Consider the following 26,746-nt stretch of genomic DNA (forward strand, 5'->3'; position numbering starts at 1 on the left):
CGAGCTTGCTACTTCCGGTCATCGATTTCACAATAAAACAATGAAGATACGTTTTTCAGGATGGCATTGTAAGTTTAAGTATCCCCCTCCCCCGTTCTCTTTATTTAAAAAAATGTCACAATTTTCTAATAATTTAAGTTATTCTTTAATTTCATCTAAAAAATAATAATTTTCATCATATTTTTCGTTTATCATATATTATAGATCATAAACCAAGTACTTTTAAGATGCTCTGAAAAACATCTGGAGCATTTTCTTCTAATCATGGGCACAGATGTGGAACCACCTGGACAGGCTCTTCAGTCTGTTTTAGGGACACATGCACATTTCTTTGATTCTAAAAGGCTATTTGAAGTTCCCATTCCTTAAAACATATTTTCCTTTAAAGTGTAAATACAAACCTGAAGGTATAAGTTCTAATTTGTGAAAGTATTTTGTGTACTATAATTTCTATTTAGTCCAAATCACTCAAGAAGACCAGAAAGAAAGGTATGGAAAGAAAGGTATGGAAATTATTAAATAAATCTTAATTTAATTTGTGTGTTCATTTTTTTTTACTCTCCCAATAGTCTTTCATCACTTCTAATCGTACATCTAATTTAGTTTTTCCTTTGTTTTGTGTTACTTTCTTTGGTCATTCTTTATCAAGTATTCAATCTGTGTATGATAACTTTTATTATTTATTTCTACATATATATTTTAGGCATATATGCCATCACTTTTGCTCTTTGAATCAACCTTGTGTTATTTTGGTCATTCATTCTGTGTAAACTATCTGTATCTCTTTGTTTTTAGTTTTAGATAATATGTGTCACAGCATGGTCTAGTCCGAATGAGAATGTGAAAATATTCTCGCTGAGTGAGGCAGCATGTGACCTGAAAGACAAGAACATGTCTGGAATGAACACCAGGCAACCCCAACACCAACTACAATGGCTTAGTGATGTACCACCTGAATGTCTCCTGGAAACTGTGAATGAATCACTGAGGGCAAACCCTACCACAACAATCACAGAAACCAATGAATTCATCCTTAATATGCTTGCCTCTAAGAGCAACCATGCAAGAAAATGAGAAAACAATACCCACAATGGAAGCAACAGGTGGAGGCTGAAATCAAGGCAGGTCAGAGGGATGTGAGTCAGCAGACAGAGGCCCAAAGAGGTGCAATGAAAAAGCAAGTGCCTAAGAGATACAGCCAGGAGCCCGTACCTGAAGCTCTGGACACTGCATAGGTCTACTGGTCTTGAGCAGCCTCCTAAAGAGACAAGAGACTATGAAGCCAGACGGATAAACAGGACTCTACTCAACCTGCGAAAGTGTACACTCAACGGCAGGGTCAAAACAGCAGAGCAGACCCACCAAGGCTAGAAACTGAACAGTACTGGAAAAGTATATGGGAGAAAGAGGCAGCACATAACAGCAACGCCCAGTGGCTGGTTTCTCTGAGAAAAGAACATAGCAACCTCCCTGAACAGAATCTATCACAGTGGCAGACATCCAAGAAAGAGTCTCGGGTATGAAGAACTGGACAGCACCGGGCCCTGACATGATACATGCCTACTGGCTAAAGAAGCTTACCGCACTCCACGAGCGCCTGGCAGCACAAATGAACCAGCTGCTGAGAGATGGGACTCACCCCGAATGGCTAACGGAAGGGCGAACAATTCTGATCCAGAAGGATCCCTCAAAGGATGCAGTCCCATCCAACTACCTGTCTGTCCACAACATGGAAGCTCATGTCAGGCATCATTGCAACCAGGATCAATACATGAGCAACACACAGAAGGGTACTGGTAGAGCCTAAAAAAAGCAAAGAACACATTAAGGAGAGGCTACCAACCTAACACTGAATACAGGGGGGAAAGAGGGGCAACCAATATTTTGGGTAATTAAAACAAAAAGATAGATCTCGTCCTGTTACACCAGGAACAGCTAAGATACTGCAGGACCCTCAAGCTCCCAGGCCTCTGGTAGAGGACCCGAGCTTGGGTGAGAATCTATACTACCATCGCATACATATGAATGTAGCATATATATTTTAATCAAGTTGTAACTAATCATACAAAATTTGAAATACACAGGTTTATTTTGTCTTTTTAGTTCAAATTTAAAATCCAAATGTTCATCGTGGAGGTTGGAGTCAGTCAAGGGGCCCTCAGGTGAATACTTTCTGTAGTTGTATCACTTTTATTCTGAAAGTGAAACTCATACTTCCGCTTTCCTCGAGCTCGCTTCTTGCACTTGAAACCGACTCGGCTGAGAACGGCGCAAACACAGGAAGCCGGTTGACGGCACAGAGACAGAGCGAGGCCGGGCCTCGGCTCCGTGAGCGTGTCCATCCTGGTTATTCGGCCCACCGAACCACCAGAAGCAGCCGGATCCGTGTCTGCACGCCGGATGCAGACGGAGGCAGACGGCTGCTGCAGACACACGATGAAGGCTCTGAGTCAATATTAACACCCAGGGTGTGGCAGGTGATGCTGTGAGTTGATATGCAGCAGACACCTGGATGTGGAGACAAACAGATCTCCGCCGTCTTTGCCCTCAGCAGTGACTCGTAGGATTGATTTAGAGATAAGTACTTATAAATACTTAAAAAAATAGACTCCAACCTCTACCAACTAATTATCTTATGAATATGTAACCCTGGTTTCCATGACAGAGGTTGAAGGTTTCCCGTAGGTCTTCACCAGGTTCTCACACACTGTAGCTGCTAGTTTGGTCCATTCCTCCATGCAGATCTTCTCAAGAGCTGTGATATTTTGGGCCTGTTGCTGGACAAATGTCTACCCCCTCCACAGATTCTCCATTGGACTGAGGTCCAGAGACTGACTAGGACACTCCAGAACCATGAAATCCTTTTCACGTTGGTTGCCGAGGCGATGTGTTTTGGATCATTGTCCCGCTGGAAGATCCAACTGTGCTGCTGATGGAGGGAGATTTTTGTCCAAAAGTCTCACCACACATGGATCCATTTAATTATTTCTTAACCCTTGTGCTATCCAAGACACTTTAACGTTGGGAGTGGGGTCATCTAGACCCACTAGACAGTCCATTGAACCTTTTTTCTACAATGATTTGTGATCTTCACTGGTGTCCATGAAATCTTTCCACCTTTATCCACCTTTGTCATGGTAGGAATAACACGTCAATGTAAGGGTGGGGTCATTTTGACCCCACAAGAAGGCACAGGGGTTAGAGTGGATCCCTTTGCAGAAAAGTAGCCCAAAATCATGATGGTTCCGCCCCTATGCTTCACAGTGGGTATGGTGTTGTGATGTAACTCATGTCATGTGGGTCTCGCAGGTGGAGGAAGATTCTCAATGGTCTTCTAACATTTTCCAACAATTGCTCCAACAGTTGGCACGAATCCGAATCCTTCCCCTACCCTCTCCAGCTTCCCCCTACCCCCACATTTAGCCCTCCAAATGGAGAGTTATGGTAAAAAATAAATAAAAGTGTCTTCAAATCCGGATGTTACTCCCACTCGATGATGTCATCAACGGTCAGCTACGTTAGCGTGGAGCTGCCAGTGCTCGGAAAAACATGAAAAAATTGGTTTCAAAACTTTAAGAAGGTCATGCTAGAAGAAAAAGTCATGACTTTTCTCTCTTGTGCATCCGAGCACACCCACGTGAAGAAAAGTGCTTGAACACCCTTTGCAATGGAGTGTTATCCCTTAAATAAAACTATTTCGGAAAACCCCACCCCTTCGAATGCTCCTACAATTGGAGGGGCAGATAGAAGCTGTAGGGGTAGGGGAAGAATTTGGATTTTTTTCCCGCTTATCATGGATTGGTTAATTCTAGTCTGGTCTACAATCTTGTCCCTGGTGTCCTTCGACAGCTCTTTGGTCTGGTAGAAAAGTTGTAGACATGTTTCTTTTTTTCACAAATAACATGTACATTAATACAGGTGGAGGTTAGAGGAGATTCTTAAAGAAAAAACTATTCTGTTCTCCTCGCGGCTATCTGTGGTAGAGTAGCACATGGAACATACCGTCACTTCCAGCATCTTCTCCCACAGAGCTGCTCCAATTATTTGTCATTATTTTTCAAAATGAGTTAAGCAAACAAACACAGAGAGCAGAGCTGCAACCCAAAGGCTCAAATGACAAAAACAGGACCGACCGGTCCTGGAAGCCAGTCAGAGGAGCGTCATCCGGCCGTGAGGAACACAAACATGCAACGACAGAACCCCGAAGAACGTCAGTCTGTCACAGAGGGACTTTGACAAACTGACGCTCAAATGTCCTCTCAACATTTCAGGCATTTGCAGGTCAGAGCTGCGACAGATTCTGACCTCAACACATGACAGATGTGGGGTGTAATGCTGCCACCCTGTGGAGGGTTGATGTAACTGCAGCCTCTGATTCAATACTGCTGGTTTAACCCTTGTGCTATCCTAGGTACTTTACCATTGGGAGTTGGGTCATCTAGACCCACTAGACAGTGCTCTAAACCTTTTTTCTTCAATGATTTGTGATCTTCACTGGTGTCCATGGATTACATGAAATCTTTCCACCTTTATCCACCTTTGTCATGGTAGGGAGAACACGTCAATGCAAGGGTGGGGTCATCTAAGATGGCACAAGGGTTCAAACTAGTTTGTTTTGAATGCTAATACTATAGAATACCGTAACTCTATTTTATTTTAAACAGGTCCTTACAAAGAAAAAGGGCTGTAAAATAATTCAATCAGTACAGCACTTTAAGTATCTCTTTGGAGTATTTTTAAGCAGGCAATTACCATCAAAGCTTTTCAAAATAAAATGGTAGAATCTACTAAAATGTCCAGATAAAATGTATGGATGTGGCGTAGAAAATGACACCTTGTTTGTAATACATAATGGAACAAAAAAGATCTCCATCTTTACAAAAAAAAAATCAGAATAAAGTGCGTTTCACCTTTGCAGGAAGTCAAAATGTTTGCTTTTTCATCAATTGTCTCAAGTGAAAAATGCAATAATCTGATTCATTTTTACTGGTATTTTAAATGTAATCAAATATTGGAAAATGTCTGCTCATTTGTTATTATATAATTATAAAAGTTAAACCTAATTGTTCAAATTATCAAGTTTTTATTATCATTTGTGAGACGAATTATATTTATCCTAAATTAGGAGATACTATCTTATTAGTCTGAGATAATTAATCAAAACTATTAGTTGAAATGTAATTATTCAACCATTAAAACAAATTTAAAGCCTGAATTGCTTGAAGCTATTCAGGTTTAGTACTTAAACGTCTTCTATTCACTTTTGCAGGTTTATTCAGTTAAAATTGTAATTTTTTTCACATGAATTCTATTGATCTTTTGGACATTTAACACATTTAACCTGTTAAATGAAATACAGATTAAAAAAAGTGTAAATTATTCATTCACGCTAAGATCCCCATTTGGTTTTTGGGGACTTTTCACATCCTCACCTCAAACATTAAAACGCCATTCAGTCTCAAACTTTATTATAAACCTGTTCTGTCTACATATCACACGTTAAACAGTGTTATGCACACAAACAGACCACGCTTGCGTTCCCAAACCCATCTGCAGTCTACGTCTGTGCTTTGCACAAAGGCAAAGGTCAAAGGTCAGACGGTGTTAGAACCTTCTAAAGTACCAGGCTTCCATTAAAAAAGAACACTTAAAAGACACAAACTGTTAAAAGTTGTGAACAATACAGAGTAAAAGTAACGTTGGAGCAGAACCCACATTAAATCCACGGCAGATGAGGAGTTATAATAACTTATAGATTCAACTCTAACTATAAATAAGTTTCCTAAACCTTCTGTCGTCGTTCATTGGAGGAGAAAGTCCGGGCTGGAGTATCCAAACATGTGGAAATCGCCCTGGTAACGCGCGTACAGACGCCGGACGTCCCGCTGGCTGATGCCAGAGAAGTAGTGCTCCACCTTGCTGCGGTTGTAGCGCGTGATTCCCGGAGGGATGGCGGGGTACGACACCAGCCCGCCGATGCCGGCGGCTCTGAGGATGTGCTGGGCGTCCCGCTCCAGCGTCTCGTGGTGGCCCACCACGTCGTACTTGATCTCGCAGGGCGCACACAGCTCCGCGTACGTCGCCCAGTGGATGACGGACTCGCCGAACTTTTGGTCCAGGTGGCGCCGGCCTTCGGCGTCGCCTAGGTAACGGACGAAGTCCTCGAAGTGCAAACCGGAGCCGGCGCGCTCGCTGTCGCTGTCGCGGTGGCTCCGGCGGTATTTCCTGATGATGGCCGGGGCGATGTCGTGCTTGTACCACGGCTCGAAGCGCGGGTTCTTCACGAACTTGTCCTTGAAGGCGGAGATGAGCCGCTCGAAAGGATCCCTCACGATGAAGAACTTGAAGTAGGTGTTTAACCTGGAGAGGAGGATGAAGACGACTGCTCAGAGAGAGAAGACCGGGAAAAAAACTCCAAGCTTCCAACCAAAAAAACATCTATTTGAAGAAATTTAAAGAGCCTCTATCCATTTCAATACAAATCGGGCTCTAACAGACGATCCGAGGGATTTTTGATCATTCAGCCTCTTATATTGACAAGGAGAATGTAACTAATAAATAAAAAAGTTGAGAAGGAAAAAAAACTGATTTTTGGAATAAAAGTGTACATTTGAAAAGTAAAACCCATATTTACTTAGAGTTTGAAATGGTGTGTTTTGTTTTGTGGAGGACGGCGCTGCGTGAAGATGCTAACCTGAGGGTTATCTCGTGCGGCGTGAAGGAGGAGAGTCGGGGAAGGCCGTTTTTCTCGTGGTCGTGGACCAGGTTCTCGGGTATCTCCTCTACGGTGGTGAACGCTCCTGCCGACAGAGAAAGAGGAAAACCGTAAAACTGTTTACAGCAGAAATGATCCTTGAGGTGCCATAAAAACACAGTAAAGATAGCAGAACTTGTTCTCCGGCTGAAGCAGGAACAACGTTTATAGATGCGTTCTTATCTCTGGTTTGGAGTCAACAGGCTTGTAATCATCAGGACAGAAGCCAAGAGGATTAATATCTGTGTGAATGTTTGCTTTTCTGTCTTTTACGAAGCAAACACTGTGTTTTTATTCTGTGTCTATCACTTCCAGGCTCCTCTGAGCGACCTAGCAGGCGGGAACACCCTCATTGGCTTCTTCCCTCCCTGCAGGTCGATGGTTTGAATTCCCGTCTCACCGTTGAGAACGATGAAGACCTTCTTCCACTGCGTGTTGCCCACTTTGGGCGTCTGGCAGAACAGCAGCTTGTGTTTGTCGCAGACGAAGATCCGGTCCAGGACGAACTTGGTGACGGGGACGTGGGTCAAACCGCTGAGGCTGGCGTTTCTGCACGCCGCCGACAGCAGCTCGTCCCGCCGCTCCCAGACCTGCTCCCAGGCGGCCTCCGGGGGATCCGCCGAGGGCTGGAAAAGCAGGGTTTTAGTGGCTTGTAGGCCGCTGGAGTGCTTTTCTTTTTTGTTTTGTTTTTCACAAGGGCTCACCTGGCGGGACGGCCTGGCGGCGCCTTTCTCTGGGATGGTTACAGGGGCGGGCCTCGTTTTAGAGCCTGCCACCGTCCAACTTTGACCTGTTCTCTCCGGATAATCTGATAAATGCAACAATAAAGAGTTTGTGAGATGGATCATTTTTATGCCACAAACTCCAGATAGGTAACAGTCATAAATGTAACCTGGAAGCTTGGATTGATGAAGACCAGCAACCGTCTTCTCTTTCAAAGCGATGTTTAGTTTTAGGAAAACACCTTTAATAAAACTATTTTAACTAGTTTAAAAAACAAAAACAATTTAAGTATTTTAATAAAACATTGTTGGGTGTTTATAAGCTTCCTCTTCATTTTTCTATTTTATTAGTATTTAATAGTATTTTTCCTACCCCCCCCCCCCCCCCCAAAAAAAAAGAAGAAGTGGTTTAGGAATAGAAATGGAAATAAATGAATTAATGCTTTTTTTAAAAAAAGGATATTTTCATTGACCACAAAAATTAAACTGAGATCCCTTTGGAGTCATTTTACAGAAAAATCTGTTTCTATGGTTCGGTCCATTTTTGAAATTCTTTCATCAATGCTGGAATGGATGCAGAACCTCTGACCTTCAACTTTCTCAAAGTTTTTCCAACATCTGCTCTGCTAAATTAAAGTAGAGCGTGATTTAGCTCCACTTTCAGGGCGGAAAAACAGACTTGTTTACAATTAAAAGGACAGTTCAGGTTGTTTTTTGGATGATTAAATCAGTCAGACTTTTACTTAACATCTGCTGGGATTCTGGATCTTACCATCGACAGCTCTGAAGCTGAAGAACCTGCTCACGAAGATCAGGACGAGCAGAACCCATCCGCAAGCCCCGAGCAGCAGGAAGTGGTGCCGCATGGTGGTTCCGTCAGCATCGGCCGACCCAAAAAAAAAAAAAAAAAAAAGGTGACACCTGTCTGTCCGGGGGTCACGACGCCTTCACCCCGCCTTAACGCGCGTCATGTGCGTGACGGGCGGCCGGAGAGCGCACCGCATGCCTTTAGTGTCGTTTTCAACAGGAGTCAGACACCCGGATTTAGAAGCGACGCGACATTTTATTTTGAAAGGATAGCAAGCAGCTTCACTTAGCTCGCGGACACAGATGGAGAATAAGCTAACCCAACTTGTCCGTTCAAAACAAGCAGATTTAAACAATTATTAGATTTTTTTTTTCTTGATTCGGTTATCATGGATCTCTTAATTTTTCGACGACGGACGTACTTAAATACACTCAGGACGTGTACTTAAAAGAAGCACTAACATCGTAAAAAAACGTTAAACGATGCTATCCAGCCCGATGAGTCCGCTACTCTGGACATGTTTACAAAGCTAGCAGCTCCACCTAGCGCCTTTACCCCGTTATTGCATTTGTCTGCTTCTTCTTGGGTTTTTGGGCGGTTGACAACAAAACTGGATGGTGCGGTGTTGCCACCAAGTGGTAGCAATAGGAATCGCTCTGGAAATAAAAAAAAAAGGAAAAGAAAAAACATTTTTTGGGGCTATTTTATCCTTGTCCTCCCACTAATAATATAAAATCGGAACATTATGATCAAGACTGCATCGTCTTTAATATGTTAAGCGTTTTGTGTTAAAATATAGGCCCTAAAACCCACTGAATGCATGCCATCGAAGGTTTTAAGCATTTATAGTCTTGGTAATAAATGTACAATGCGAGTTATAACCAATTGGTTTTTTATTTATAACAGCTGCATAGTAACAAATATTAATGGGGTCTCAACATTAGACAACTTTCTGCATGATTTCTTTTCACATTTATATTTAAAAATCAGTTTCACACACTTGCAGAGATTTATTTTGACAGACTAACTTGAGCTTTTTTGCCAATTCCTGGCTTTCCAGCATACTGTTAATGAATGACATGATTATAGAATTATATTTAAAAGGAGTTCAAAGTTAGGCTGATTTAGAGGCTAGCTTTTAAAACTAATTTAACTTTTTCTGGGATTTAACCCCACCTTCAGGAGGTTCCTCATTTCTGCAGGATGAGGTACAAATTTAATGTCAGACGTAAAAAAAAGAAGAAACTTAATATTATAAACATGTTACAATTTGGTTGACAATTCAAGAAACATATAGCACTTTATTCTGGTCATTTAGCCTTTTGTTTCAAGATCAAAAACGTTGGAAACAGATTTTAATCTTTCCAATAACACTTGGGAAAATAAACATCTCTTATTTTGAAAATCCATCTCTGGGTGCACATCCTTTATCTGTAAAGCAGCACAAAATTATCCATCTCTAAAAGTAAAAGACTAAAGAATGCCACTTTTTTTTAATTCATTGTCATCCAGATTTTTATTTCACACTAAAGAAATGAAGACAAAAGCCTTTTTTTGTATAAATTTATTCTTGATCACGAATAAATTTATTGTGAAACACATTTAGTTTTCATCGACGTTGACTGTCTGCAGACCTGTAGGGGGAAAACAGAAGAACAGACGGTGAGGGACGCTTTCACTGATCATTTCACCGATCAAACAGGTGACCCATCGTGTCAGCATGCGCACCTTTGCATGTGGTGACTGGAACATACGTGACCAGGGTGTACAGTTTGTTGGGGGAGTCCTCATCCTCGTTACGCTTCCTGGAAAGCCGCACGCGCATCCTGTACGGCACGTTCCTGCACAGCAAAGGCGAGGTTTATTATTTAAATCATTTCAAATTTGGTAGCTTTTGATCCACATTTCTGAGTGTTTTTAGTCACTTTTTCTTCTCCTTTTCTAATAAAAGTCTGAGAATAATTCCAGAATAAAAGCTCAATAGAATACAGAATTCCCTTTCTTACACTTTTATACATTGAGATTTGTAACGATTTAAGGCAAACACTTTTCATTCAGCTGTTTTGGTAAAAATGAGAACTTTTTTCTTTTTTAATTCAGATTTAAACACCACCAAACTCAAAACACTTTGAAAGTGTGACGATCTGATGACTAAAGTCCACAAAATATTTGCCCCAGCTGACATCAGAGACGTGGTTCTGGATCCCGCACACCTATGGCCTCCAACCTCCAGCCTCACCTGACCCCCTTGCTCCACACGGCCTTGTTGAGACGAGTGTCGATGCGGACGTCGGGGGTTCCCATCTCCTTCATGGCGAACTTGCGGATCTCATTGATGGCGCGAGGAGCCCTCCTCTTAAAGCCCCTGCAGGAGGAGGCGCAACAAAAAACGGCTTTAGACTTCAAATCTAGAAAACCAGGTGGATCGCTGGATCTAAACAGAAAACTGGAAATTCTACAAGATAACTACACAGATCCAACATTTGTAAGTTGTCCTCTTGATTTTTCTAATAATTTTCAGCAGAAAATCTACACAATTTTAAAAAGAATGGCTCCAACTACGTATGTGCAAAGTTTCTTCCAAAACAGCGATCAGACCTGTGCGTGATCCTGCAGCGACGGCTGTCTTTGGGCAAAGGTTGCTCGATTGTTGGGTTACATACAGTCGACAATATCTAGTAATAAAATATTGGTTTGTCTTTGACCTGCTTCTCAAATTTATTTTCAATCCATCCAGTGAAAGGAGGGTCAAAGGGCAGGGATGCCCAGTTTAGTTTAGTCTGTTTAGAATTTTCCTATTGAATTCTATGCATTTATGATCCTTTTGATTTTATGTTTACAATTACCGGTACGAAGCCCACCGAGACGACTGTTGTTGCAATTTTGGGCTACACAAACAAAATTGAATTGAGTATAAAGTAGGGAATTTTCCCGAACGAAAACTTCAGTTCAAAAAACCACTTGTCAGCTTTTTAATTAAAGTTAGTTGTTGTCTGATTTTGATATTGGATTTTTTTCGCTGTTGTGTTCTCCATCTCCTGCAAATTTCATGAGAAAATAAAAGTTAGCAGGTCCTGTTTTGTTCCCCCGTTTGCAAACCTCTGCGCCCAAAGCAGTGAATGCTGGAACATGAGGTCATGTGACCAGTTTTGCGTAAGCTGATTGGCTGCAGCCAATGTCCACAAACATAAAGAAGCAGCCGTCGCTTAGTGAAATACTTGTAGAATTAGGGATTTTTATTAAAATAACTTTTACTATTGATGTAGTTCTTTTGACTAACTTTGTAATGACAACTCTCTTTCTTGGATTGGTTAGTTCTGACACTGAGAACACTCATATTTGATTCAGGTCATGGTCATTTTGCTGTTTTCCTTTCTATTTAAGGAATAAAATGACGCCCTACATTAAAATGCCATAACTTTCTTATTTTTTGCTCAACCTGGATGATCTTTATACCATTGGAAAGTTGTTTTTAAGCCCTTTCCAGTGCCGTTTTAAATGTTGTCACAAACCTAATATTTAATCCTACAATATGAAGGGAAGGTTTCGCTGGATTGCAACTTGTTTACATCTTTAACTCAAGTGTTTAAAATAATGGTGGCGTTTTTCTAGCTAATATGCCATCCTAACAATATAATAACAGCAGATTTATGAATGAAAGCCTTAACAAACCAAAAGGAGGACGATGCTAGCTGTACTCACACTCCATGGATGCGCTTGTGGATGTTGATGGTGTACTCTCTGGTCACCACCTCGTTGATGGCTGAACGCCCCTTCTTTTTCTCTCCTTTCTTAGTCGGGGCCATCTGCATCAAGAGAAGACATTTAATTATGCGTTTGCATTCAGCGGCTACATGGTACATAAATACTAGCATGAAGCTAACTCATTCCAACGACTGCAGATTTCAAGGAGTAGAAGAAAAAGCACAAATGTTGGTTATTGTTATTTTTTACGGGAGCAGCGTTTTGCCTCAAAAGCAATCTGAACTGCAGTAAACTTTCAGCCCAATGCAGTCATGCCGTGGAGTCGGCGATTCAAGTGCTAACCACTGTGCCACCATTTCTTCCAAGATTTACCTTTACCGCCGACAAAATACGACACAACTCGCAAATTAGTGCTTGTGTAACTATATTAAATGATTATTTGTACGTTTGTGTCTTTAAAAACAAAGGATGGCGGCAGATTCTGAACAATTTTTCTGTCGGAAAAATACTCACCTCGGCTCTTAGCAGAGGCGGAAGTCGGAAGGACGGACTCAACGCAAAGGATCGCGGGTAAAGGAAATCGATCCGTTGACAATTGTTTACCGGAAAAACACAACGATAAGGGTTCCGTGTCTAGATATTCGTGTTAAATATTCTCGTTCTTTTTCACAGTATGTTTTATCCGCTAATTTCTAAGAAAACCACACGATAATAAAGATTCTGTATGTGTATCTTCTGTTTTATTTTTCAGAGCTGGTTGTTCTTTTTCGCAACATTATTGTTTTGTGTGGTTACAATATTTAAGCAACCCAAAGACGAAGGTTCCGGATGTGCATTTGAGTTGTGAATTGCAAGTGTTCGACACAACAGGGGTGTGTTTTTGAAATCATGTATTTTTGTTTTGCTCATCGAAGACCGATCTGTCTTCGGTGTCTTTTGCTCTCGTCCAAACTAGCAGGGTATAAAGAAGTGAGGGGGTTAGACAAAAAAGGATAAATAATACAAACGTAGTAATATTACGTAAAGTAATATTAGGTAGATATAGGAATACACATAACTAAATAAGAAAAACGACTAAGTAAAAATGCAGCAGTAGTTCCGGTGTGACAGTTTCTGTGAACAATTCCTTAATACGAATTCGACAACATTCTGTTTTTCATGGTGTTTACACTAATGTGAGCATAAATTGATTGTTTCTGCCTGTGTACCCCCTGCAAATTGATAGAGACAATGATTTTTAATTTCATTATGAATTAATCTCAGGAATCATAATTTTCTGAGAAAGGTCATCTTTTAAAAAGAAAATATACACCAAAACATGATTAGAAAAAGTGGTGACATGTCATTATTTCATAAACGTATAGATGAATGATGAACATGTGATCTTTTTCTTACAACATTTTAAGGCATTTGCCACTTGAGTTGACATTTATGGTTTGGTTTTATATGTCTTATTTATTTTCAAAGCGTTGCCAGTAGTTTTTAATAATTTAATTATAGAATTTTCAGCACAAAATAAAAAGTTTTTACATAGTCTCTGCAGAGCGGAAGAAGTTCATCAGAAATTCACCTCCCGAGTTGTGAGCGGATATGTTGATATGGAGCAACCTCGCCCCCCTTCCCGTTACTGAGAGTTCTCTATTTACACTCGCTCCTGCTATCTTACACTCCCAATCTAACTTTAGCAGCCGTTCAGTTTTGGGCTCAGATGGGGAAAACAAAGACTTTCATGTTTGTTTTTGTCTCCATCAGAATGGAGCGGAGCAGGGACCTCGTGGCCCCACCCTGTGTATTTCCTATATAACAAATACAATCTTTTTCAAACAACCTTCTTTCTTCTGCTCCTGATTCACTCATTTATTTTAAATATTTGCTCCATCATCAGAACAATGCTACAAGAACATGTTAAAAAGACAAAAAAAAAATACAATTTCCATCGGAGCGGGTCTTTAAATATGTAGAAAAGGGGAGCACTATGGAGACAGAATTATGATACAATAAGGTGGTTGAGCAGCTCGTCCAATGATCGAAGGGTCGGCAGTTCGATCCCTGCTCCCCCCAGTCAACTGTCGTGTCCCTTGGGCAAGAAACCTCACCCTCCTTGCCTCCAGTGTGGCTCCACTAGTGTGTGAATGTGCATGAATGTCCCGGTGATGGTCAGAGGGGCAGTAGGCGTGAACTGGCAGCCACGCCTCTGTCAGCAGGGCAGCTGTGGCTACAACAGTAGCTACATCACCAAGTATGAATGAGGAGTGAATGAATAATGGACACAATGTAAGCGCTTTGAGTGACTTGAGAAAGCGCAGATAAATCCAATCCATTATTATTATTTTTATTAAAAGGCAGTCATTGCTCCAAATTGAAGTTAGGGAAAACTCAAATCAGAATGAACTTCCTGTTAGAGAAATAGGACGGATGAGGCGCTCCAACAGCTCCAGCTCAGGCCCAAACTTCTTCAAGAAGTGCAAAAGATGGACAAAGATATCCAGAAAAGACCGCTCTCACTGAGGATCTCAGACAAGAAACCAAAATTGTTGTGAACGTTTGCTATTTCCACGAGGAAGTCTTTCGGCGTGGCGATTCCAAACCTGATCAGGCTGTTTGGAATTGCCACATCTCCCAAATATTCCCCCCCTGGGTGTAGAACATACCTGGTCTTCATTAGGCTCAGGGCTCGGCCGGTCCCAAATGAATCTAAAACGTGGCATAAAGTCATACTCATAGCTGCTCATAGAGGAAAACATGGCAGAAGGATGGTCTTGAAACTCGAAGGAAGTCATGGTTTCTGTTGAAACCAACAGCCTGTCTGGACTGTTAGCCCGAGAAGATGGAAACTGAAACATATATGCCAATAAGGTCGTTGTGGAAAGACGAGTTTCATTTGAAAATACTGATAACATATCGTAACAGATTCCCCTGAACAGTTGGTTATCTGATGTGGAAAACCAGGACTCAAAAGACGCCTAAAATCACCTTTAAAAAGTCACGTTTGAAGTTTTCTGATGGCAGAATTTAAGTTTCTTTCATGAGGTCTGCGATAAAAAATACAACCTACAATTAAAACGTTTTTAAATTCGGGCCGAAAATAAACAACATATACTTAATACACAATTTGTACAAAATATCTAATAAAAAAAGTGGATAACTTGAAATAAAAACCTGATTTTTTTCCAGTACATGATGAGAAATTGACTCTTTTTTAAATCCCCAGTAGAAACACAATGCTTCCGTCATACAGCACTATATCAGTGAGTGAAACAGGAAGCAGTTTTTTTTTCCAGAGTCCACAACCACAGAGTTAAATTCAGTGAATCATAATAAAGTCATCTGAACTTGTTAGTCGATTCCTTTGGAACCAGAAGTGCTGACTGAGCTAAGCTGCAGGATCAGAGAGGAAGAAGAGAGGCGTTACAAAAACATCTAACCATTTTAATGCACAGTTGCAGTAACCCATACACAACATGCAAAGACAAAGAGCCGGGGTTAAAGTTCGTGAAGCTGACGTCGTGTGGCCGTTATGGCCTAAAGTCTTTGGAGCGGCACTTACAGGTCACCCAAAACACGTAAAGCAAGATTCACACAGTTTGCAGTTGATCCGTTTTTCCTGTCAGGACTAAAAAAAAAAAAGGAGAAAAAAAAAAGGGGGCTCGGTTTCTGGAGTCTGACTCTCAGGACGCACAGACCTCGGGCTGCGCTGAGCTTAGCTTACTATCGGCGGCGTCGGGGGCTGCTGCGCTCTCCGGAGCTGAGGTCTGGCCCGCCACGGTCCTTCTGAAGAGGCGGATGCTCATCTGAAGCAGGTCGTTGTCCACCACAGGCGTGGCCGGGTACTGCTTGGCCAACCCCTGACGAGAGAGTTCAGCCGGTGTCAAGGTGGGGCCAGAAAATCGGATTCCTGAAGGTGCTGGAGTGTAAACTGCTCACAGAAAGTCCCAAAATGACAGCAGATTACAGGCTCTAAAACGTTCATTCTCAATTAATATTATTCATTTATGGTTCATTAAATGAGCAGACAAAAGCAGATGAACGTTAAAGATTTAGAGGAAAATCTCAGGAGGGAGTGTTCGCACAAATCAGGTGATGAGGACGTCTACCTTCTCGTTTTTCAACAGCTGGCGCCGGATGGCGAAGTCCCGGCGAGCGCACAGAGCCTTGCAGCAGGGCCCCAGGTTGCTCAGCAAGCCGGCCCTCTCCACCCGCCTGTTGAGGGCCGCCATGTTCAGAGCTCCCAGGTCGTGTTCGAAGAGCTTCTCCAGGTCTGTCGGGACAGATTCTGCGCCGTGAGGAGGAACCGCAGAGGGGAGGGAGCGAACGCAGCGGGCTCGTCTGGAGAGCTCACCTTTGGGATCGTCCAGCTCCGACTTGCACACCTCCTTGACTTGTTCGAGCAGCTCTGGTCCGGCGAGGCGCTTGGAGATTCCCGCTCTCAGGAGCACGGCGCCCGGCGTGAAGCGGAGCAGGGCGGCTCCTGCGGCCCGCGGCTCCTGCTTCTGTTTGGGCATCAGGCTGGACCAGTCCACGTCGATCACGTCCAGAGGACCTACGGCGACGAAGGAGGTGCGGCGTGAAGCTTTCTTGCTGTAAACAAACTTACGATAAAAGAAATGCTTTGTTATCGGTACCAGTGACTTTCTCCTCCTCTGGTTGATCTTCTTTCTTCTGACTGTCGGCCAGTATCACATCCAGCTCGTCGTCACTGATTGGTTCATAATCTTCTCTAACGGACGCCACAGACTGCTCCTCTTCTTTAGCGTCATCGTCGCCTGAAAACACAGCGCACACAAAATCCCTTAAGGAGAGGAGGAGGTGAGGGTAAGAAGAATACTTTCTGAATTTTAGTAGGATTTTACTCCCTCCAGGTTATAGACAGGTCCCAGAGGATGGCTCTGCGTCAATGCCCTTACCGTCCACGCTGTCGTTCTTCTCCAGCTCCCTCTGATCTCCCACAGCTTGGTGACTGTTGCTGGGTTTCTCCTCTGCAGGACTGAAGGCTTCCCTTGGCAGCAGTGGCTCATAGTCAACCCTCTCCTGCCTGGCGTCTCCTCGACCCGGAGCCCTGGGGTCTCCGAGTGGCGGCAGGTCCATCATCATCATCCTCTCCCTCTCCCGATCAGCTCCCCTCTCGGCCCTGCCGTCCCTGTCCCGCTCCCTCTCTCGTTCGTGCTGCTGCATGATCCCCTCGGGGAGAAGGCGCTCGCGGTCTCTGGCGTCGCGGTCCCTCATCAAAGGTTCCCGACCCGGGCGCATTCCGAGGGTCTCCCGCCCACGGCCCTGCCAGTCTCTGGGCTCTGGCTCCCAGTCTCTCTGTTGCTGGAGGGGCTGTTGGAGGAGCGGCGGCTGCTGCGGCTGCTGCTGGGGCCGCAGCTCCTTTCGGTCGCGTTCTCGGTCCCTGTCAAACGGCTCCCGGTCCCGCTCCCGGCTGTCGTAGGAGCCGGCTCGAGACCTGGACCTCGCCTGCCTCTCAGAGTCGGGAGAGCTGCGTCTGGAGCTGTGGCTGCGGGAGTCTTGACGGTCTGTGAAACAAACGACTCTGCTGGATTACAAATATTCGAGGTTTAGGCCACTACTTTTCCCACCCCTGGTGGTGGAGATCCTGGAGTCACCCGACCCAGGAAACCAAAAGCCAGCAGGTGGGTGGTGGATCTCCAGGATCTGGATTACCCGGAATAAAGCCTGCAGTTTGTCTCCTTTGCGTTGAGGCAAGAAAATAGAACGTCCAATAATCAATGGGAATGCGTACATCGCCTCCGTCGTGTCTGACGTCCGTCTTTTACAGGAGTATTTCCCATCAAAAAGCCAGAGGAACAGGAAACAGGTGTGGGATTCAAAATAGAACTTTATAAGATCTTGGAGACGCAATAGAGCTCATGTAGACTAACTGACAGACTCCTCATGAAACGCAAGGCAGACGCGTGCACTGCACGGAGCAGCGGAAATCCGGTTTGAGAATGAAGACGTACCTGACGACGTGCTGCGGCTGGGCTCTCCTCTCCTCAGCTGGTCGATTCTGGACTTCCTCTCAGCTCCCGGAGCGTCCCCGAGCGCCGGCCGCTCCCTCTCGCGCTCTCGCTCCCTCTCCCGATCTCGGGAGTTGGCGCCATGCAGCCGTCCCCGGCGCGGCCGCAGACCCTGGTGGTCGTCCCTGTGTCCCGACTCGTTGGACGGTGAGCGGGGGCGCCGGGAGGACGTCCGGCTCTGGTTGCTCCCCATGCTGCTGCTGCGCGGTTGCTCCGGGGGCAGTTTGCGGAGCACGGGCTGCAACATGAGAGGCTGCGGGGCCATAGTCTGCATCAGCATGGGGGGGTCCTGGGAAAGCAGCGGGGCGATGGCAGGTGGGTTACACCTGTCTCTGCCCATCCTGGGGGCTCCGCCTCTCCTCAGAGTCTCCATCGGAGCTCTGTCTCCAGAACTGGGAGGGGCTTGTTTCTCCATAGGGACGCTCCGGTCCGTCACCTCCTCGTCCGACCAGTCACTGAAGTTGTCCACTTTGGAGAGCGGCGACGGTTCTGCGTTGCCTCCGGTTCCCCGGTGGTCCGGCCTCATGGAGGGGGGTGGAGTCCGAGGTCCTCTCTTCTTCTTACTGTGAGGCGGAGGCGCCGACGCGTCCTCCTCAGAGGCTTCAGAGTCTTCTCCTCGCGACCGCTTCCTCTTCCGGTCGAGCGCCTTCTTCTTGGCTCCTTTCCTTGGTGAGGGCATGAGCGGAGGCACGTCTGCAGAGGCGGGGGGCGGAGGCTCAGGGTTGAACCGCTCCGCCGGAGCAGCGAGACGGTTTCCACAGGCGGCTCCATCCTCTTTCCGAGCTTTCTTCATGCCCTTCCTCTGCGACTTCACCTTCTTCTTGCCCTCCTCGTTGGCCTGAGAGCCAGCAGTGTCTCTGTCTTCACCGCGAGTGGCGATGGCTGCAAGAGGCGGCGGTGGCGGCGGCGGAGGACTCGATTCGCGCTGGTCTCTCCCTCTACCGCGGGTCTCGGCTTCAGGGAGGTACTCCCCGCGCCTCTCTGCTCCTCGGCATCGCTCCGCGCTGCGAGGCTCCGGCTCCTCGATTCGGCCCCGTGCTTCCCTTTTCTCCGCAGCTCCTCGGCGCTCCTCGTCTTTCCAGTGGGGGGCTTTGTCGTCCGAAGCGGCGCCTCTCGGTGGCGACCGCGACAGGCGATCCTGAGGTCTCACCACTTGGCTGTGCAGACGGTGCTTGTCTCCACCTGGACAGGAAACAGTCGATATTTCAAAGCGTTTTTTTCTCCAACATTAGCAAAGATTTTCCAAGAAAAACTACGTTTGCTTTGGTAAAAGTTCCACATTTTTTTGTCTGACAGTAAAATTTGCACCGACAGCCAGAAAATGAAAAACATTTTAGCCAAACCAGAAGTCAAAGCATGCCGGTTGAGAAAGTGCTGCAGAGGCGCATTTCCTCCAAAAACAGGAGTGCGTCTGTTTTAAAGAGATTTTTTCCTACTGTCAGATGGAGGCAGACACACGGGGCTGGGGAGGAGGGGCTGTGGGTGGAGCTTGGCCGGCCCTCGGCCAATAGGGCGCTCACTTTTATCTTCGGCACTATTATAGCCGTCGCTGTCGGCCGGGCTCAAGTCTCTCGCCGCCCGCTTCGGGGAGGGTCGGGGGCTTGGGCTGCTCTCCACCCGCGCTCTCTTGCGACTAAAAAGGAATAGAAATCATTTTTTTTAAACATTAAACATACACATATATCGTTTTTTTTTTACTTTTGGATGAACACATTTCTGATTTAAGAAGTCTAAAACTGAAGTGTGTTGCATCTCTACAATGGAATATAAGGAAATAAAATATAAAATTATGAGAATAAAGAATATTGTCATGAAATATTGGGGGAAAAAAGTACTTTATAAAGTCTTGCTTTGTCACGGAAAAAGGTTAAGCAGATTTAGTGAGATATTTGAGCCGTGTGATGTCATCAGTCTTTTTTTTTTTAAATGTCATTTTCCATAATTTATAGTTCATTATTATTCTGATAAAATTTAGCCTTTTTTTCTTATAATTGTACGACTATTTATTTATCACAACTTTATTTTGTAACCTTTTCTCATATTTGTCTGTTTGTTTTCGTAAAATGTCCTTTTTTTTAAAAAATAATTGTACTTTTATAAAAATTTAGACTTTTTCTTATAACTTCACAATTTTATTCTCATAAACTTTGACTCTCTCTTTAATTTTACACCTTTATTGTCATGAAATGTTCACCTTTTAAATATATAATCTTTTCTTTGTCCAATGTAAAGCAATTTTTCTCCTAATTTTCTGCTAATTATCATAAATGGTGACTCCGTGCTGCATTTCAGAGATCTGGCATCCACACATACCTCAGCTTGCGATCCTCCCGGGTGTCTCGAACGGACCGATCCTCCCGGACGTCGTCTCTCCTCTCCCGCCTCTCCTCCCTCCCCCTCTCCCGTTCCTCCCACTCCCGCTGCCTCTCTCGCTCCCTTTGCTCCCTCTCTCTCTCCCTCTCCTTCCTCTCTCGCTCCCTCTCCCTCTCCTCACGCTCTCTCTCGCGTTCTCGCTCCCGAGCTCGCTCCCTCTCTGCCTCCCTCTCCTTCTCCCGCTCCTTTTCCCTCTCTCTCTCCCTCTCTCGCTCCTTCTCCTTCTCTCTCTCCCTCTCCCTCTCTCTTTCCCGCTCTCGGGCCCGGTCGTCCCGTCTGTCCTCCGACCGGTCTGTCCGTCGATCGTCCCGGTCGGACTCTTCCGACCTGCCTGGATATCTGGAGGGAGAGACGGCCCTTTGATCTGCAGGAAAAAGAGAAACGTGTAAAGTTACAAATGATACAAACTGGATAATTACATTTAAAGATGAAAAAAGAAAAAGGAAAGTCAATGTAAGGCTGCATTCTGCATGATGGCCAGCAGCAGACTCCTACTTTTTTAAATTTTATTATTTTGAGAAGGATAAATAATAAAATAAAAAAGCTTGGATTTAAACTCACAACTAAAAATTTTACACAAATCTTTAATTTCTATCGATAAATTACCTCCTTTAAAATATCAATACAAATTAGAACGTCACACTTTTTGCCGTTGTGTTCACCCTCTAACTCAATAAAAAAGGTTTTACCCTTCTTTAAATAAAATAAAAAAAAGAAAATGTTTTTTTATGAAATACAAAACATACATTAAGTTGAACTCTTCAAATGTTAATTAATTTTTTCTGAGGAACAAGCCTTTATTTTGCCATCTCTAAGAAAAAGGTCTATTTAAAAGACTTTTCTGGTTTACCCATAAGTAAATAAATAAAAATAATTTATAAAGGACGTTAGGTTTAATTAAAGTGATTGTTAGGATCTTGACTTGTCAGGTGAGAGTTGCAGAATTGATCATAGATTAAAATCAGGTTGTCTTTAGGTTTGTGAACAGGAATCTGCTTTTGCGGCCCCAATAAACAAATTGTCCTCCGTCGTCTCACCTCTGTCCCGGGTGTCTCTGCGGTCCCGCTCGCCGTGGCCCCCCCTCCTGTCGTAGGAGGAGTCTCGGGGCTGCTCCCGCCTCTCCCCCTCGTAGCGATCCCGGTCCGGAACCCTCTCGGAGGTTCTTTCGGTCGTGCTGCGGTCTGCGCCTCTCTCCAGGCTTCGGTCCCGCGCGGCGCTGCTCCGGGACTCCCAGTTGTCGTAGCTGCTGTCCATTTGGGAACTGCGGGAGTTTCTGAGTGAGCCTGAGAAGACGACAGCGGAGGATATTCAGAGCGGGAGCCACGACTGAACCAAAAAAAAAAACAACACTTCATCACAAACATGTCTCACCTTTGTCAACCGTTTCATTTGGACGGCCTCTTCCTCGTCCATTTCGGTCCGTCCTACCCTCGCTTCTGCCGCCGTCATCGCGTCCGTGACCTCTAGCGTAGAGTCTGTCGTCCTGACCTGCATCCTCCTTCCTGTAGGAGTCGTTCCTCTCCCTCTCCTTGTCCCGTTCCTTCTCTCGCTCCCGCTCTCGATCCCGCCGTTCCAGTGACTCCCGACTGGAGCGCCCGTCCCCCCTGCTGTCCCTGGAGTCCTTCGTGTCCCTGTTGTCGCGACTGTCGCGGGACTCTCGCACCGGTTCCCTCCCCCGATCGCGGACATCGCGCCGGTCACGAGCGTCCCTCGACTCCCTTTCCTCTCGGGCTGCGATCAGCTCGGAGTCGTAGTCTCTGTCTTCACGGACGCCATCTTTGTCCCGCTTGCCGCGATCTGAAAAAAAAACAAATAAAAGAAAAATCTGATCAATTTCCCATAAAATGATAGCTATAAGAACGATTTTCTGAAAAAACAAAACGAAAGATACCTTCTCTGTGTTCATGTCTGCGCTCCTGGGGGGGTGGAGTTCTCTCCCTTTCCCCCCGGCTCCTCTCTCTGCCCCTGGAGTGGTGCCGGCTCGGGGTGGATCTCTCCGAACGCCGGTGAGATGGGGGGGTGTCATGGGAGGCTGGTGGGGACCGGGAGCGACGGGAACTCGTGGGCGAGGAGACGGAGGCGTGCGCCGCGGAGCTCCGGTGGTAAACCGGAGATGGCGAGCGGCGGCGTCGAGGCGATGGAGAGTGGCGCTGGGCAGAAGACCCCGAGTGGGAGGAGGGGGAGTGGTGGCGGGAGGGAGAGGGAGAACGCTGGTGTCGGGAGGAGGAAGGAGACCTGGGATGAGGAAAAATATATATTTATATATATAACTCATCAGTTATAGCGTTTAAAACAAAGAAAAGATCATCACGGTTATGAAGCAAACCTGCGGCGAGGAGACGAAAGGGACAAAGTCTTATGGGAGGAAACTTTGGGGGAGACGGATTTCTTCCTGGATGAGGGGGACACGCCTCTAGAGGGGGACGACACGCTGCTGGACCGCTCATCTGACGTCTGCACTCGTTTGGCCTTATGGGAACTATCGGATCGGTCCCTAAAAAAATGTAGCATCAACAGAGAAGAAGGAAAAGCAACAGTTTGATGAGAGTCGGCTAAACGAGCTAAAACACTTCAAACGGCTGAACTGTACCGTCGTTTTTCCTTTTTCTCTTTGTGCTTCTCCACATCTCTTCCGCGGTCTTTTCCCTCCTTCTGCTTCTCTTCCGTCTTCTCCTTGTTCTTGTGCTTCCCTTTGTGCTTCTTCCCAACGACGGGGAGGTCGAGCGGGACAGGAGGGGGAGGGCTGGGCGTGCGGGGGCCCTTCTTCTTACTGTGGCTGCCTTTGGAGGGCCTGATGGATCACAAAAACGTCTTAGACCACACAAAAACAGACGTGGGCGGATAAACTGAGGTGCAAAAATGACCAAATACGACACAAAAAAATCCCCACAGCAGGATTTAAGACAGGAAACGTCCGTATTGAGACATTGGAAGCATTTCTGTAGATTTCCATTTAAATCGTGTCGCTCCAAAATACCTTGCAGTTTCTGAAACAGCCAAAGTCAGAGAGGCTTTCTTCTCCTTCTTGCTGGACCCGGCACCTTTGGTTCCACTTTTGTGCTTCGGGGAGCTGGACCTTCTGGATGAAGGTGAATCTTTGGAGCACAGCAGCTCAGGGGAAACCTGCGGGAAGGAGGGGAGACTTAGAAAGCGTCCGCGGCGAGGACGGAGAACACCCAGCCGCCAATAATCACCTTCGAATTCACCTTCGGCAGGGCCGCGCTTCTGCTCTTGGCGGAAGGCTCGTCTTTCTTGATGACCATGTCTTCTCTCTTTTCCAGGTTCTCCTGCTCCAGTTTCAGGAGCTCCCTCTGGATTTTCTGCCGCTTCATCTCTAGAGATAACTCGTAGTCGTAGTCGCCAACATCCGAATCTACAAACCACAGGAAAATATCCAATTAAATGCTGCACAGATTAGGAAAAAATTTAGCAGAGCATGAGGATTTCATTGAAAAGTTAAAATAAAAATAAAAACAAGTATCAAATGAAATCCCGTTTGTGTTTGGGGGAAAAAGTGCCAACTTATATCTCACATCTGCAGCTCCATTACCAAATAAATGACGATTAAAATCGTGGATTCATGATTTCAAATAATGTCTCAACAGAACTGCCCTCATTTTGGCCAGGTATAGTAGTTTCAACTAACATAACTGCTGCTTGGGGGAATTAAAGGGAACACTTCCTCTTTACTCCAAGACAGTTTTTAATGAGGCAAACCAGTGAAAAAACAACAATAAAAGTTTTGTCTTTTTCTTTAATTAAATGTGGAAAAAGGACATTTAAAAGTCGCTGATGCACAAGTCTTTATATCATCAGGACACCGGAGCAGTGAGGTGAAGAAAAACTCATCATCCTCTTTCAAAAAGTGCACAAATCTGATTATCATTTACCCGAAAACGGAATGAAAATTTCTAAAAAAGATAAAACACAAAAAGAAGAGGGTTGAGAACAAATCCCTGTGGAATACCCCACGTCAGGAAAGGAGAAGAAGTCACCAAATAGAGCGCTGGCGTTTCTGAACAGTTATATATATTAGAACAGAGAACTGTTGACGTAGTTAAACAAATTTTAGGCCGTAATCAGGTTTAAAAAAATAAAATAAAAGATCAGTTTTACCAGATGAGACGTCAAAAAAATGACATGAAAAAACACAAAAGGTAGGAGAAATCACAGATCTGGAAATGTAAACTGCTCACTAAGGTTGAGAAAAGGGTCAAACCAAACCTTCACGGTTGGCTTCCCACTCTGTAGGCTCTTCTTCACTGGCTGGAGTCCGCTCCTTTGTGATTTTAATGTCCTCTTCTTTGTGTCGGCCTCTGGAGGAGTCTCTCTGCTACAGACACGGAGAACTATGACCCAAGTTCAAATCAAAAAGTATTTCTGCAGACCATAAATGGTTTTAAACTCACTCTCACTGTGGGGGATGTGGCTTCGTCCAAGTCGCGCTTTAAGTTCTCTTGGTCGACATCCTGTCTCTTATTCTTCATCCTCTCTCGCAGATCACCTGTTGGTCTCTCATTTGACCTCCAAGAAGCAAGACATGTGAATTATTCTTTAAGTTGCAGCCGGCTTTGAAAAATCCGGTGTCTTACCTGCTGAAACTGAACCCTTTGCCTCGTGTCTGACTGCCATGTGTGTAGCGACAAGTGTTGCCGTAGCTGCAGTTACCGGTCTTCAGCCAATTTCTACACTGACTCTGAAAGACACACGTGAACCCATGATGACATCTGCCAAAGCATCAAGTCAGGAGACCCAAACGCAACAACCACAGGCTGCTTTCCAGGATCTTTCCAGGATAATCACGGGGGAAAGAAAAGTCCAATTTTAAAGTTTAGAGGTTCTGTACCTCGGCAGCGTTAGTCCCGGTGCTGGGCCCGAGCCGTTCAAACACACTGGGCCTGCGAGAGGGGGTGGTGGGGTTGGTGGCGGCGCTGGTTGTGGTACTGCTGCTGTCAGATATGGTTTTTGAATTCTCAACTGTTACCTTCCGCCTGATCTTGGACATTCTGCAGGACTGGAAACACAAAACCCACTTTATACAAATGTAATAAACATAATCCAAACTCACGGATAATAGTTGTTCTGAAATCACAGGAGTAACATTAATTAGGGGAATGGAAAAAAATGTAAAAGAATAAATGAACCTCCAGACAACTAGCCAGAAAATATTGTCCTTCGCAATCTACACAGACTTTTCATTGAAACCAAATGAGAAGGCGTGGGGCTCTGGGAATTGAAGTTTTTGGTGGATTTAAAACTATTTTGTTTTCTGTCAGTCAGGAGGTTAGAAAAAAAAATCTTTTTTTAGGGATTTAAAAAAAAAACACTCTAAACTTTGAGTTTTTTTCAAGCATTGTTTTGTAAGTTGATGAACAATAAAGTTAAAAAAAAAAACGTTTGCAAAATTGAAAGAATACAAAAACCAAAGTTGATTAAATCCAGTTTTTGTATTTACATGTGGAGGTTTATCGGGATGCAGCAGAAATGCTCGTTTTACGGCTTTCTTTATTATTTATATTTATCATTTGCTATTTTTTATTGCTCCAGAGTCATCAGTCTGTTTTCTAATTTAAACGTATTTTGACACAACTTTGAAATGAGACTATTCGTTCTAAAAACAAAAATAAAATATATAATTTTTGTTACCCTTTTAGTAAACCCTTCCTACAACAACACGGTTAGTTTTGCACCGCTATTTGTGTCTGTGACAGATTAGCTTAGCTAACATCGTCGTGCCTTACTAATATGGCAAATGAGTAAATACGCACAGCTTATATGAATAAAAATATGTTGAATAAATATCTTTGAGCGTATCTAAACATGGGGAAATGTGAGCAAAGTGCGGCTAAAGTTATTATGTCGTTATGCTAGTAGCAGGGGCCTTTGAGTTTACACAAAGAAGCAAAACCTGTTCAAAACGAAGCCCAGAAACAATAGAATTGTCTCACCCGATATTTAGATATGGTGTTGCTTTTTATTCTAATCCAGTTGGTGAACTGCAAACGCGAGAAAAATTAAGACTTATTTTTTAAAATCAAAAACAGAAAATGCCCAAACTGCCTTCATGTTGGCGGCTAGTGCGCATGTCACTTGAGCGCGGCCGTCTCTTCTTCTGTGGTGGTTCAAGCAGGATTGCAGGTCTTTGATGAAATTCCGCCCCCCTCAGTATCCCTCGGGAACTACAGAGCCCACCATACCAAATTCAGATTCAGTAACAGATTTTTAAAAATGAAACAATAGCAACAAGAATGTTATGAATTTTTATATTTATTTTATATTTCACACGTATTTAATATTTAACTGTTCTGTATATATTGTACATTTTTTGTTTAGAGATGTGAGTTACAGTATTTCTATTTTATTTTAT

At 44.4% G+C, this 26,746-nt stretch overlaps 3 protein-coding genes across 6 annotated transcripts; all 3 read right to left on the reverse strand.

Annotated features, from left to right (window-relative positions):
* Window positions 1-5,451: 5,451 nt before the first annotated feature.
* chst10 (carbohydrate sulfotransferase 10) lies at window positions 5,452-8,845 on the reverse strand. Its single transcript, XM_023965987.1, has 5 exons — window positions 8,249-8,845; window positions 7,459-7,562; window positions 7,155-7,380; window positions 6,695-6,800; window positions 5,452-6,360 (listed from the first exon to the last, which is right to left on the reverse strand). The coding sequence occupies exons 1-5, from the start codon at window positions 8,340-8,342 to the stop codon at window positions 5,802-5,804; spliced, it is 1,089 nt and encodes a 362-aa protein (XP_023821755.1). The 5' UTR covers window positions 8,343-8,845; the 3' UTR covers window positions 5,452-5,801.
* A 986-nt stretch (window positions 8,846-9,831) lies between these two features.
* Window positions 9,832-12,603, reverse strand: rpl31 (ribosomal protein L31). Its single transcript, XM_004066600.4, has 5 exons — window positions 12,503-12,603; window positions 11,987-12,090; window positions 10,524-10,649; window positions 10,013-10,125; window positions 9,832-9,918 (listed from the first exon to the last, which is right to left on the reverse strand). Exons 2-5 carry the CDS (start codon window positions 12,088-12,090, stop codon window positions 9,887-9,889), a joined length of 375 nt encoding a protein of 124 aa, XP_004066648.1. The 5' UTR covers window positions 12,503-12,603; the 3' UTR covers window positions 9,832-9,886.
* Window positions 12,604-15,397: 2,794 nt separating this feature from the next.
* LOC101162819 (zinc finger CCCH domain-containing protein 13) lies at window positions 15,398-26,480 on the reverse strand. Of its 4 annotated transcripts, XM_023966000.1 has the most exons (21): window positions 26,328-26,480; window positions 25,226-25,393; window positions 24,972-25,075; window positions 24,789-24,903; window positions 24,604-24,712; window positions 23,574-23,752; window positions 23,357-23,502; window positions 22,970-23,170; window positions 22,706-22,873; window positions 22,271-22,614; window positions 21,751-22,176; window positions 21,417-21,662; window positions 20,320-20,743; window positions 19,443-19,639; window positions 17,950-19,188; window positions 16,894-17,502; window positions 16,612-16,752; window positions 16,329-16,529; window positions 16,084-16,247; window positions 15,699-15,834; window positions 15,398-15,602 (listed from the first exon to the last, which is right to left on the reverse strand). In XM_023966000.1, the coding sequence occupies exons 2-21, from the start codon at window positions 25,382-25,384 to the stop codon at window positions 15,565-15,567; spliced, it is 5,346 nt and encodes a 1,781-aa protein (XP_023821768.1). In that variant the 5' UTR covers window positions 25,385-25,393; window positions 26,328-26,480; the 3' UTR covers window positions 15,398-15,564. The 4 variants fall into 4 exon arrangements, with proteins under 4 accessions (XP_023821768.1, XP_023821769.1, XP_023821772.1 ...); XM_023966001.1 differs by having other exon boundaries at window positions 15,398-15,834; window positions 24,604-24,709; XM_023966004.1 differs by having other exon boundaries at window positions 15,398-15,834; window positions 19,527-19,639.
* Window positions 26,481-26,746: the final 266 nt, after the last annotated feature.

The sequence above is a fragment of the Oryzias latipes genome, chromosome 2 (genome assembly GCF_002234675.1).
Source record: "Oryzias latipes chromosome 2, ASM223467v1".
Taxonomy (NCBI): domain Eukaryota; kingdom Metazoa; phylum Chordata; class Actinopteri; order Beloniformes; family Adrianichthyidae; genus Oryzias; species Oryzias latipes.